This window comes from Drosophila willistoni (genome assembly GCF_018902025.1).
Source record: "Drosophila willistoni isolate 14030-0811.24 chromosome 2L unlocalized genomic scaffold, UCI_dwil_1.1 Seg168, whole genome shotgun sequence".
Lineage (NCBI taxonomy): Eukaryota > Metazoa > Arthropoda > Insecta > Diptera > Drosophilidae > Drosophila > Drosophila willistoni.
Genome location: NW_025814047.1, coordinates 17,696,867 through 17,710,347, shown reverse-complemented (window position 1 = coordinate 17,710,347; position 13,481 = coordinate 17,696,867). Strand labels below are relative to the sequence as shown.

The following is a 13,481-nucleotide window of genomic DNA, read 5'->3' as shown; positions in this document are numbered from 1 at the left end:
CCCCTGTCGTAGCTTATTTGTATCGTAGTAAGAGGCCTGGATTAATATCGATACATCTAGTATTTTAAGTTTCGATGATTTCAATGTATTCTCAGTTTAACAAGATACGGCCACACTCGAAAAAAGACCACGCCGACAATAAGAACATGGTAAAGCATACTATTAAGAAAAAATCAAAATAATGTTTATAAGCGTCTAAAATATAATTAACATAGTGGTCCTTCGAGCCAAAATCCAGTCCATAATCAAAACAAAAACCATCTAATCAAAAATGTGGCAGTGGAGCAAACAGCAGCTTGGCCGCATTGATTCGTGGAAATCGCAAACACTACGAGATGTACATTTTGCAATCTACCTGAAATTTGTTACGGAAACATTGATAAAACGACAGCTTCGTACATTCAAAGTTTTAAATTTTAACAATGCTGAAAAGGTAGAACATGAGCAGGCAATCTCAAAGAAACTTGGCGCAAATGCTTTATTGCGCGTCTGTGAGTTTCTTGACATCGGCGTCGATGAGAAAGAGACAAAAAATGATTTGGCGGCAAAAATTGTTGACGCCATATCATTTGTCAGCACCGGAGACTCTGATGGGTCTAATGCACCAGTTCTGGAGCAGCGACTAGTTATACTGGAACAAAACAAAATGTGGATACAGCATACGTAGACGTCAAGCGTAAAATGTGCGAAAAGGAGACAAAGCTTATAAACAACAAACGGATACTGTCAGAGGCAGATAACAACCCAACTGCAAACTAAGAGATAGATTTAACTAGTATGCACAATGAAATACTTATAGTTTAAAGGGAACTAGAACTTCTTCAAGCGGAAAAAGAAGCACGGGTAAGTAAGAAAAATGTTCTGAAAACCAAAGTCTCACTAAAAGATTGTTCTTCCCGCATGTCCGAACGATTTGAAACATCTCTGCGAAGTCAGCGAACTTCAATGTAGGTTAGTTAGTCATAGTCAGATGCTGGTTCGGCAGAGCTTTAACAGCAAACACCTGGAGTTTGATGGTTTATCAGCATTGAATTGGACACACTTTATACAAGAGTTCAATGCTACGAGCAAACATTGAGGATTCTCCAAAGAGAAAGATGTTCAACGACTATCAAAAGCTCTAAAGGGAGTGGCTAAGGAAAAGGTTTCATTGCTACCAATCTCTGCAAAAGATCCGGATAAAATCATATCGATCTTAGATAAAGCGTATGGTGGAGCCGAAAATATTGCAATAGTCTTGATGTCAAGAGCGTGCCAAGTAAAGCTGGTCAATAATATTGACAATTTCAAAGAATTTAATAATACTGTTCAAAACATAAGTTCTGATTTGGAATATACTGACAACTGGTTAATCGACACACAACGATTACTAGCTATGATGATCGGAAAACTGTCCGAAAACTATCTACGAGAATGGGGCTCGTATCTACGAGATGCAAACGAGCGCGCTTCATTCTTCATTTGACAAGCTAGCTGATTGGGCACAAAGACAAGCAGATCTAATCCAAGATGTCTCATTGTTCAAAAAGGTTACATCAATTAAGCAGCAGTTGTAATTCGCAGAGCAATTTAAAGTGAGCCAATCCCAACAACTGGAAATAGAGGCGGTAACCAACCAAAGCCAAAACCAAAAGCATTTTGCTTTATTTGCAGCGAGGAAAAACACCCTCTAAGCAAGTGCAACGTATTCTTAAAAGCAGATATTAAAAAGAGATGGGATTTAGCTAATCGTAATCGTGTTACAGCTGTCTAAAATTCCATAAAAGCCAATGCAGTGAAAGACAAGCCTGCAAAATTGACAATTGTGAAAAGTTTCACAACCCATTACTGCACAAGAGACCCATACAAGTAAATCTAGCAGACACCACAAACGTCACAGGATGCGTATCTGATTCACCAAAATCTGCATTACTCAATGTTTATGCCCAACCGGGCAACACAAGGGTTAAAGGAGGCGGAAGCTTTCACCTCGCGCCGCTCTCCCGATGGTGCCCATCGCTCTCCCCACGAAAGAACTCCCCACACTCCGCTCCAAGCGGGGCTTGGTGCCCTGCTCTTAAGCTAAGCTAGAGTTAGTTGAAGTTTATACCTGAATACATCAAGTGAAGTGAAATTTATCTCTGCGTGTCAGAATTTACTGGGAGGAAAAACAGGGAAAAGGAAAAGTTCACCTAGCTGCCATCAACCAGAAGGAAGTTCGACCCCCCTACATAAACATTTGGTCCTTCGAGCCGGATATTAAGATCCTCTCGAACCACTAGCATCGGTGGAATTTCATCCATATTTCAAGCTAAGTAATTTTTTTTGCAAATTATAGGTATATGAGTACATGTACATGCCTCCAGCATCCGTACCCATACTCACATACATATAATTGTTGCCATTGATTCTCCTAATCCAAGTAAAAATTACTTTCGCGCAAATTTTTCCTCCTCAAAGGAGAGAAAATTTTGGTCCCCAAATTTTCATACATATATATGTGTCCAGTACATAAGGCGCCATATTGGTTCGCCCACTTCAAGTTTTTTTTTCTCGCACTTTGGCATATATAGGCCAAGTATATAAGGCGCCATATTTTATTTGCCTATTTCCAATATATATTTTTTCGCAATTTCAAAAAAATATTAACACATATGTATGTATGCAGTGAATCAAACCTACGGAAAAAGTGATCTCCTACATATAAAATATATATGTATATATGCAAGCAGAGTGTGTGAATGTGACAAAAATTACAAACATATCCAGTGCTACATTAAATCCAAAAATAAAGGTTTTGTGCAAATACAGTCCACTCCTGGGAAAAGTGTGCGCGCAGTGAAAGGTGGTTCCAACGAAGAGAAGAAAATTTTGAATACGAATAATAAAGATTTTTAAAAAAAAAAAAAAAAAAAACGAAAGTGAACCACCCTCTCACATATAAAAGCCACACTTAGACATTTCTGGTGACCAGACACCCTATAAAGTTGGGGGCATATCGGTTAGACACAGCAAAAAAATCATATTAAAAAAAAAAAAAAAAAAAAAAAACATTAATTTATATAAAGAAATCCGATCCATTCACACCTCTGCATATCGCCATTCCATATTTTCATATTTAAAAAAAAAAAAAGAAAAAGAAATTTTTAAATACATATATATATACTCCAACATTTGACATATCCATACACATACATATATATACATATTTTTCCATACATAAAATTTTACATATATATATTCACATACATATATATACATATTTTTCCATACATAAAATTTTACATATATATATTCATATCCATATACATATACATATTTTTTTTCCATACATAAAATTTTACATATTGATTCTCATATACATATCCATACATACATATATTCCACAAAAATTTCTAATTTTTTCGCACACAAATATATTTTTCCATCACCGCGAACAAATCCCGCTATCCCTTGCAGCCTATATACATACATACATACGTGCATACATAAGTACCGCTTAACTGCAGTATACCAGCACAGCTGCAAGCTCATGTGCCAAAGACCGGCACAAAGCAAACGACCAAAAGTAGCTGTGCTGTATACCCTAGGTTGGCAGGCACTTTGTGGGGTATATATGTTGAAGGGTCACGTTGAGGAAAAAATCGAATAATATTTAATTGGTAAAAATTTGTGTTCCGCGTTTTTTGTTTATTCTATTCCCACGCGTTCCAAGTCGTATCTTTGGAGTTAGATTCCAATTCCAAAGTGTTTCCACGCGTTCCAAGTCGCATTTTTTGGAGTTATATTTCAATTCCAAAATATTCCCACGTGTTCCAAGTCATATTTTTGGAGTTATATTTCAAGTCCAAAATATTCCCACGTGTTCCAAGTCGTATTTTTGGAGTTATATTTCAATTCCAAAGTATTCCCACGTGTTCCAAGTCGTATTTTTGGAGTTATATTTCAAGTCCAAAATATTCCCACGTGTTACAAGTCGTATTTTTGGAGTTATATTTCAATTTCAAAGTATTCCCACGTGTTCCAAGTCGTATTTTTGGAGTTATATTTCAAGTCCAAAATATTCCCACGTGTTCCAAGTCGTATTTTTGGAGTTATATTTCAAGTCCAAAATATTCCCACGTGTTCCAAGTCGTATTTTTGGAGTTATATTTCAATTCCAAAGTATTCCCACGTGTTCCAAGTCGTATTTTTGGAGTTATATTTCAAGTCCAAAATATTCCCACGTGTTCCAAGTCGTATTTTTGGAGTTATATTTCAATTCCAAAGTATTCCCACGTGTTCCAAGTCGTATCTTTGGAGTTAGATTCCAATTCCAAAGTGTTTCCAAGCGTTTCAAGTCGTATCTTTGGTTCTATTGCAATTCCAAAGTATTCCCACACGTTCCAAGTCGCATCTTTGGAGTTATATTGCAATTCCAAAGTATTCCCACACGTTCCAAGTCGTATCTTTGGAGTTAGATTCCAATTACAAAGTGTTTCCAAGCGTTTCAAGTCTTATCTTTGGTTCTATTTCAATTCCAAAGTGTTTCCACCCGCTCCAAGTCGCATCTTTGTAGTTATATTTGAATTCCAAGGTGTTCCAAGCCGTTCCTAGGGGTTTTTGGCAGTGTTCCAAGTCATTCCAAACGTACCAGCTCGTTTTCTGGTTTTTTCAATCTATTTCAAGGCGTTTCAAAGCCGTTCTTCAAGTGGTTTGGTAGTGTTCCAGTTTTTCCCAAACGTTCCAGTTCGTCTTTTTGGCCAATTTTCAAGCCGTGCCAAGCCAGCTCACCACTTTATAACCGCCACTCTCTGGGGTTATGAGCACGAGCCCGTCAAAAGACGAGAAAGCAGCTGAGAACACTGCAGCCCCGAGCAAATCCTCAATTGCTGCTCCAGGTCAGCGCCAGAGGAGTACCAGCCCTACTACTCCTCCTTCCCGAGCATTTCAGACCCTCTCTAGTCCACTAACTCTCAAGTCCGCACCATCGAGCACGACCTTTCAGCAAGCCACGTCAGAGCCACGACGAGCAAGTCAAAAAGAGGTCAAATCATTGGTACCACTTCCACAGATTTTGGTAACCGCCCCAAGAGTCACTCGGTCCGAGACCAAAAGGGTTTTAGCTGCTTCCACCATGGCTTTGAAGAAGTTTGGTTCCATTTGCGATAAACTAAGTCAGTTTGAAGTCGACACCCACGTCACGTCACTGTCCGAGGTCAGCGTATTTACGCTCCAAGTCCGTCGTGATCGAGTTCAAGCGTTGTGGGAGAAGGTCGAGCAGGAATATGAGAAATGCGAGGCACTCATAGATGGTAAAGACGATAACTCTGAAGATTTAGCCATCCAAGCTAAATATGACAAATGCTATCAAGTTTACGAGCGATGCACGGCTCGATTAAACGAGCTTATCCATGAAGGGTCTGCTCCGACTCCTCCGAACCGTCATGCGCCTATCTGCACCAGCAGAACGAGGCTGTCGATTGCCACCCATTGACACAGAAGTCTTTACGGGAGATTATTTAAAATGGCCCACGTTCCGTGACTTGTTTACAGCCATCTACATAAGCGATTCGCGAATTTCCCCTGTTGAAAAGCTGTACCATCTCCTAGCGAAAACGAGGGGTGAAGCCAACCTCATTGTAGCAAAATTCCCGCTTACAAATGATGGTTTTGAAACGGCATGGAATGCACTTAAACAGCGTTTCGAAAATAAGCGACTTATCGTGAACAGCCAATTCCGAGCACTTCTTGACCTGCCTCAAATTTCCCATGAGTCCGGAAAAGCATTACAGGATCATCAGAATGCTCTGCAGGCATCCATTCGCGCTTTTGAGCACTGTGGCCTGCCAGTAACCACTTGGGGAGGCATGTTCGTATTTTTCTGTTCCATCAAATTGCCAAAGAATACCCTTTCATTATGGGAGCAATCTCTGGGAGACAAGACTGCCATTCCAGAGTGGCAAATGATGGACGATTTCCTCACTGAGCGGTTCCGTACGCTCGAAGCGGTGGAAAATACAACTGCAATGGCTATTTCGGTTCCCACATCGAAACCTCCACGAAATCCGATTCCAGCCACCCGAAAGGCTAATACATTTGAAGCCAAGGTGACCACCAAACCAAAATCCTGTGATCTCTGTATGAAGGAGAATCACCCGGATACATAAAGAAAAAGTCCCTTTGTCTGAACTGTTTCGCAAGAGGACATCAAGTAAAAGATTGTCCGAGTCAGCACAATTGCTTCACGTGCAAGGGGCGTCACAATACGCTCTTGCACAAGGACGCCCGACCGGAGAATAATCCAACGTCGGTCCCAGCTCAGCCCAGTTCGCACAATATTGTCCGGACTTACTTTACCTCTGAGGCAAGGTCCTCACGAGATAAGTTGCTAGGTACAGCGATCGTGGACTTTTGGCACAAGGGCACTACTTATGCTTCACGGGCGCTATTAGACCCGGCTTCTGAAGCCAATTTCATATCCGAAAGAATGTTCCGACTCATGAAGTTACCATTCCAAACTGTCAGGGCCGAAGTGACAGGCATTAACGGAAAGGTCAATAGAACCTTGAAGGTCTGTCACATAAGCATTCGGTCATCGCATGGACCTCCAGTCCAGATCGAGATAGAAGCGTTTGTCTTGTCCCAAGTTGCTGATGATTTGCCGTTATGTACGATAGCCCAAGCCACACTGGAAGGAATGCCCAATATTCCTCTAGCCGACCCCTCCTTCAGATTAAAGGCAAAGATCGATCTACTCCTTGGCATTGATGTAATACCAGCGGTGACTCTTTCCGGCATCCAGACCGAAGTGTGCGGATCTTTAATGGCTCAAGAGACGAGATTCGGTTGGGTCATTTCAGGCCCGTTGCAAGGGGTCCCCGTCAGTTCATGTGCCGCGTTCACCACGAGGGTCGCAGTTAGCAGAGAGGAGGGACTTGAAACTCTTCTCACAAGGTTTTGGGAGGTGGAGGATCTACCGGGCAAACCGGTAGAAGATTCTGACTCTGTTTGCGAGGTCAATTTCCAGAAGACCACAAGAAGAGATGTTTCGGGGAGATATACGGTCTCACTTCCGTTTCGAGATCCAACCAACATCAACCTTGGTCATTCCAGACCAGGGGCATTGGCTCAGTTCCTAAAAAACGAAAGCCGACTCCTTAAAAATAAGCCGGCAAAAACTGAGTATGACGCCGTCATCCAAGAATATTTGGACTTGGGCCACATGCGTCAGGTTCCATTTGACGGCACTAATAACAATTTTTATTTGCCACACCATGCGGTTTTCAAGCCCGACAGCACCACAACAAAGGTACGGGTAGTTTTTAACGCCTCTAGCAAGTCCACCAACGGAGTAAGTCTCAACGACATACTTTACCCTGGTCCGGTACTTCAGTCCGATCTCACTACTCAGATTCTCAAGTGGCGTTTTTTCCGAGTAGTTTTCAATGCCGACATCACAAAAATGTACCGCCAAATTATTATTATATTCATGACCCAAATTCCGACATCCAATTCCATTGTTTTTGCGATGCGTCACAGCGGGCTTATGGTGCCGCAATTTACGTGCGCGTTAGCAATGACCAAGGCATATCATGCTGCCTTCTTGCAGCGAAATCTAGAGTCGCCCCGGTTAAAACGGTTTCATTGCCCCGCCTTGAATTATGCGGAGCTACACTTTTAGCGGAACTGGCAGCTGCAGTTCTTCCGCAACTTCCAGTTGATAATGCGGAGGCTTTTTATTGGTCAGATTCCACCGTCGTACTGTCGTGGTTAAATAAGCCACCCTGCACATGGACAACGTTTGTCGCAAATCGGGTAGCAAAGATTGTGACGGCAACAAATGACGCCCCATGGAATCACGTTCGTTCAGAGGACAACCCAGCAGATCTCCCTAGCCGCGGCCTGAGTGCGCAGGAATTGGTACACAAGGATTTGTGGTGGCACGGACCACCATGGCTACGGGAACCACAAGAGTCCTGGCAGCGAGCGACACCACTCCCACTAGACACTGCCTTGGAGAAGCGGGTAGTGAAGGTCCACGTCGCGATCGCTAAGCCAGCCAACGAGATATTATCTCGTTTTTCCAATCTGGCACGTGCCTTACGAGTGATAGCATATGTGATCCGTTTCGGCAGAAGGTGTCGTAAACTTCCAAACGATTACTCCGGGGAGGTGACCTCTAGCGAGATCAATCAAGTACTCCAGGCGTTGATCCAAGTCACTCAGCGTGATTACTTTCCGACGGAACATCGGTGTCTACAGCAGAAGAAATCTCTGCCCACGTCTAGCACCATTCTCAATTTGAATCCTTTCATTGACGCATCAGGTGTGATCCGAGCATGTGGGCGCGTGCAACAAGCAGCGGCCCTTAGTTACGATGAGCGTAACCCCATTCTGTTGCCAGTAGTAAGTCCGTTGTCCCGGCTGTTGGTGCTTTTCACGCATCAGATCTCTCTCCATGGGGGCAGCCAACTGGTAGTCCGTCTCATCCGACAGAGATACTGGATTCCAAGACTGCGGAATCTAGTAAAATCGGTGGTCAATTCATGCAAAGTCTGTGTGATTTATAAAAGAAGGCTGCAATCACAGCTAATGGGCACCCTTCCGGCCCAGCGAACTACTTTCGCACGACCTTTCACGACCACCGGGATAGATTTCGCAGGTCCTTTCGACATCAAGAGTTTCACCGGCCGCGCTTGCCGCATATCAAAGGGATATGTGTGTGTCTTTGTTTGCTTTTCCACCAAAGCCATTCACCTTGAGGCAACTTCGGATTTGAGTACCGAAGCATTTCTGGCAGCATTCGCTCGCTTTGTATCGAGGCGAGGGTGTCCCCAGCAAGTGCAGTCCGACAACGGAAAAAACTTCGTAGGTGCATCCAGAGTGCTTGAAAAAGATTTCCTAAGTTCTACCCAGCAGAAAATATTATCCCACTACAGCCATCAGAATCTGTCCTGGCATTTCATCCCTCCCGGGGCACCACACATGGGAGGGTTGTGGGAGGCTGGAGTTAAGAGCTTTAAAACTCTGTTCTACAAGGCCACTTCCAACCAAAGGTATACTTTTGAAGAGTTCTCTACGCTGCTGGCTAAGGTAGAGGCGTGTTTGAACTCGCGGCCGATTTCTCCTATGTCTGAAGACCCCACCGACTCTTTAGCTTTGACCCCAGGCCATTTCCTAGTTGGCGGTCCATTGCTATCCGTGACGGAACCTGAAATCAAGGATCAGGTACCGTCTATCATTAACCGGTGGCAGCGTCTGAAGGCCGTGAGTCAGCATTTCTGCACCCGATGGAAAGACGAGTATCTGAAGGAGCTACATAAGCGCAATAAGTGGCGATTCCCTTCTAAAAATCTTGAAGTGGGCGATCTGGTGGTACTCAAAGACGACAATCTTCCATTTAATGAATGGCGTCTCGGGCGAATCCACCAGACACACCCTGGCAGTGACGGCAATGTCCGCGTCGTCGAACTGCTTACCGCTCGCGGTATTGTGAAGCGTCCCGTCGCAAAGTTGATCTTTCTTCCTCCAGAAGAAAGAATTCAAACCCATTACGTAAAACTACAGTAGCGTCCAGCATTTGGTCCTTCCTCCCAAGTAAGAACGGCCGAGCTGCCAGTAGTAATATGTGTTCTATCGTCCTACATTAATCCGCTTTCTTCATTATTTGTCCCGGCAGCTTCCTGATATTCGTCAACCTAGATCCCGTGTCCATGGCTCCGAGACCGCGTTCAGTACAGGCATCGAAAGAGGAGCGCAGATGTTCGCGAGGAACTGAGTCCTTCCGTTGCCGAGTCTGTCGCGGAATCCATCCTCTGAAGCGATGCCGTCGCTTCCTGCGGCTGAACGTGGAGAAGAGGATGAGGGCAGTGCTGGCGAATAAGTACTGCGCCAATTGCCTGGCCCACCAACATTCCGGAGGAAGCTGCTTAAGCGGTGATAAGTGCCGAATCTGTGAGGAGGATCACCACACGCTGCTTCACTTCCATGAACAGCCACGTCGACGCACTCCAAGCTCCGTCGTACGCCGAGTCACCCCCGAGTCCTCCAGACGAAGGGTCGCGCCAACGCCAGCCTCCGATCCGAAACTGACCTTGACCACACTGCTGCAGCACCGCAATCCGCATCTGATGCCCACGGCGATGGTGCGTATTGAGACGGAGGGAAAAACCTTCGACGTGAAGGCCCTGGTGGACCCTTGTTCTGCGGTATCGTCGATGGCGACGTCATTGGCCACGGCCTTCAAGTTGACAGCCGTCAATATAGGGGCAGAGAAAGCGGTGGCAGCAGTGATCCGGTCCCCAATCAGTGAAGGATGGCGATTGGAGGCGATCCTGAAGGTGGTCGATGGCTTGTGCTGCCGCACTCCAAGCGCTCCGGTGGACCCACAGATCGCCAAAAAGTTTGAGGGCGTCGTCCTGGCGGATGAGACGTTCTACCGACCGTCGTCAGTGTCTCTGGTCCTGGGCGCGGATGTGATCACGGAGGTCATGCTAGAAGGGAGTCTACCTGGGGTTGGCGGGCGGCCGATTGCGATGCGCACAGTTTTTGGCTGGACCCTGTCCGGAGCGTGCCATTAAACTGCCTGGGTCTTGCACTCCTGCAAGGGGGGGAGCATGTTTATGCCCAACCGGGCAACACAAGGGTTAAAGGAGGCGGAAGCTTTCACCTCGCGCCGCTCTCCCGATGGTGCCCATCGCTCTCCCCACGAAAGAACTCCCCACACTCCGCTCCAAGCGGGGCTTGGTGCCCTGCTCTTAAGCTAAGCTAGAGTTAGTTGAAGTTTATACCTGAATACATCAAGTGAAGTGAAATTAATCTCTGCGTGTCAGAATTTACTGGGAGGAAAAACAGGGAAAAGGAAAAGTTCACCTAGCTGCCATCAACCAGAAGGAAGTTCGACCCCCCTACATAAACACTCAAAATGATACCAATCACGGTACACGGCGAAAAAGGCTCGAAAGAAACTGTCGCATTTTTGGATGACGGTAGTACCTCGACAATCATGGAAATGAGCTTGGCAAAAGAAGTTGGCATAAAGGGTGACGCAAAACCATTTTGTTTTACTTGGACAGGTGGTGTCTACAGATATGAGGCAGATGCGGAATCGGCAACCATTAATAAAAGTGGAAAAAACGGTCCGAAACATCAGCTAAATGGAATTTGGTTAGTCAACGATCTAAAAATACCAACACAACAACTTGACTATAAGAAGCTAACAGAATTTGTACCAAAAAATATGGTAGACTACATGAAGTTGCAGGATAGGCAACCCATGGTATTGATAGGACAACGCCATGCTAAATTAATTACCGCACGAGCCGTTATAGATGGCAATGAGCATCGGCCAATGTTATCTAAAACCAAATTAGGCTGGGTAGTACATGGACCAGCACAAACCAATCTACAAGCATCACATTTTACAACAAATGATTAAGCAACAATTCAGTATTGAAAAAATTTCGGTGCCTGTACAATAAAGATCGACAAAACACGGTCTGTGGATGAGCGGTTAGCAATAGCAAAGGCAGAAAGTTCAATTAAACAAAAGGGTTACTTCTACGAAATTGGATTGGTATGGAAATCGGATGACATAAAACTACCGACAGACATTAACGTTCTCAAGTCTCCAAAACTGTTGTTTTTACCACATTTTGCTGTTATCAACCAACAAAATAAGCCCGCCAAGGTTCGACTTGTGTTCGACGCTGCGGCTACTTGCAACGGTACGTCCCTCAATAGCAACCTGCTTACTTGCCCAGACTGGTCAACGTCTATAATAGGAATTTTGATACGATTTCGGCTACATGAGGTAGCAGTCGTAGCAGACATTCGCGAAATGTTCAATCATGTGAGCATTACAGAATGTGATACTGCAGCACAATGTTTCTTATGGAGAGATCTTGACCAAAAAAGAAAGCCATCAATATTTTAAATGCAAGCAATATTGTTTGGAACTACTTGCTCACAATTTCTGGCTTAATTTGTTAAAAATTACAAGGCTAGCAAATTTATAGATGAGCAACGAAGTGATGCAATCCATTTCCAAAACTCTCAGAGCGAACAAGTCTACAGCAATGATAGGGGAAAAAATGCACGTACAACAAAAGGTACTAGGAGTATTGTGGGACGCAAAAGGCGACTTCTTCACGTACTCCACTACGGCAATGCATAAAGTTACAGATGATCTGCTTTCTGGCAAAGTTACACCAACAAAGAGGAATGTATTGTCAGTAGTTAATTCGCTATATGACCCATTGGGACTCATGACACCAGTCACAATTAAAGGACGAATCATTATGCGAGATGTATGGGAGTCTGGAATCGGCTGGGATGACCAAATCATGGGAGATCTAATAAACAAATAGCGAAATTGGATAAAGGCATTAATAGCAATTGACGGCACCAAAATTCCAAGGTATTATAGCTCTAATCTGAACAATGCCGACCGCGTTGAAATGCACATATTTAATGACGCAAGTGCAAAAGCATATTCTTCAGTTGCCTATATCAGATGCAGCTATGTTAAGGAGGATAAATGTCAATTTGATGTGTCACTAATTGCATCTAAGGCAAGGGTTTCTCCAATCAAACATATAACTATTCAGAAACTGGAAACGATGGCCGCCGTAGTGGTATGCCGTCTGGCTGAAATGATAAGCCACGAATTACAAATCAATATAGATCAACGTTATTTTTGGACTGATTCACGTACGGTTCTTACCTGAATTAACAGCGATAAACGTATGGACGTTTTTGTCGCAAATCGAATAGGTTAGATTTGTGAAAAATCTGTAAGATCAGAGTGGCGCTGGCTATCAACAAATGAAAACATCGCTGACGTCATAACGCGTGACAACATATCAGAGCATAAACTTCATTGGTGGTTGACGGGACCCGATTTTTTTCAAAGACCCGAATCCATATGGGATCTTCAAAAACCCATTATAGAAGATACGACCAAACAGGGGTCGTAATGGTACTTCAAGAGATGGAACATCCAATGGATATACTCATACAAAGAATTTCCGGATACAATATATTGATTCGCAGTACTGCCTGGATTGGGAGATACATAAATAACTTAACGAAACGGTTAAAAGGTAATCGAAAATTGAATGAGTTAACTGTCGGCGAAATTGAATGGGCGGAAACTGTCTGGTGGACGGTTGTACAGCAACAACTATTTCAGGACGATCTAATCAGCCTAAAAACCGGAAAGCCTTCTTTAATATTGAGGTTGTCAAAATATTGTGTATACCTGGATGACAATGGCATAATGCTAGTGGATAGCAGAATAGAACGTGCAAAAGAGGTATCGACATATACCAAAAGCCCAGCTGTTCTCGATGGCAAACATATCTTTACTCGGATGCTGATCAATAAAATTCATGTCGACGCACAACATGTCGGAACACAGGTAGTAGTACATCAGTTCAGGAAGGCATACTGGATGCCAAAATTAAATAGAATCATCAGAACGACGATCAATGCTTGTGTTTGGTGTAAACGCAAAAAGG

At 43.9% G+C, this 13,481-nt stretch overlaps 1 protein-coding gene across 1 annotated transcript; it reads left to right on the top strand.

The window, feature by feature from the left end:
* The first annotated feature begins 2,217 nt into the window (after positions 1-2,217).
* On the top strand, positions 2,218-10,614 carry LOC124459831. Its single transcript, XM_047009559.1, has 2 exons — positions 2,218-2,294; positions 9,641-10,614. Exon 2 carries the CDS (start codon positions 9,675-9,677, stop codon positions 10,539-10,541), a length of 867 nt encoding a protein of 288 aa, XP_046865515.1. The 5' UTR covers positions 2,218-2,294; positions 9,641-9,674; the 3' UTR covers positions 10,542-10,614.
* Positions 10,615-13,481: the final 2,867 nt, after the last annotated feature.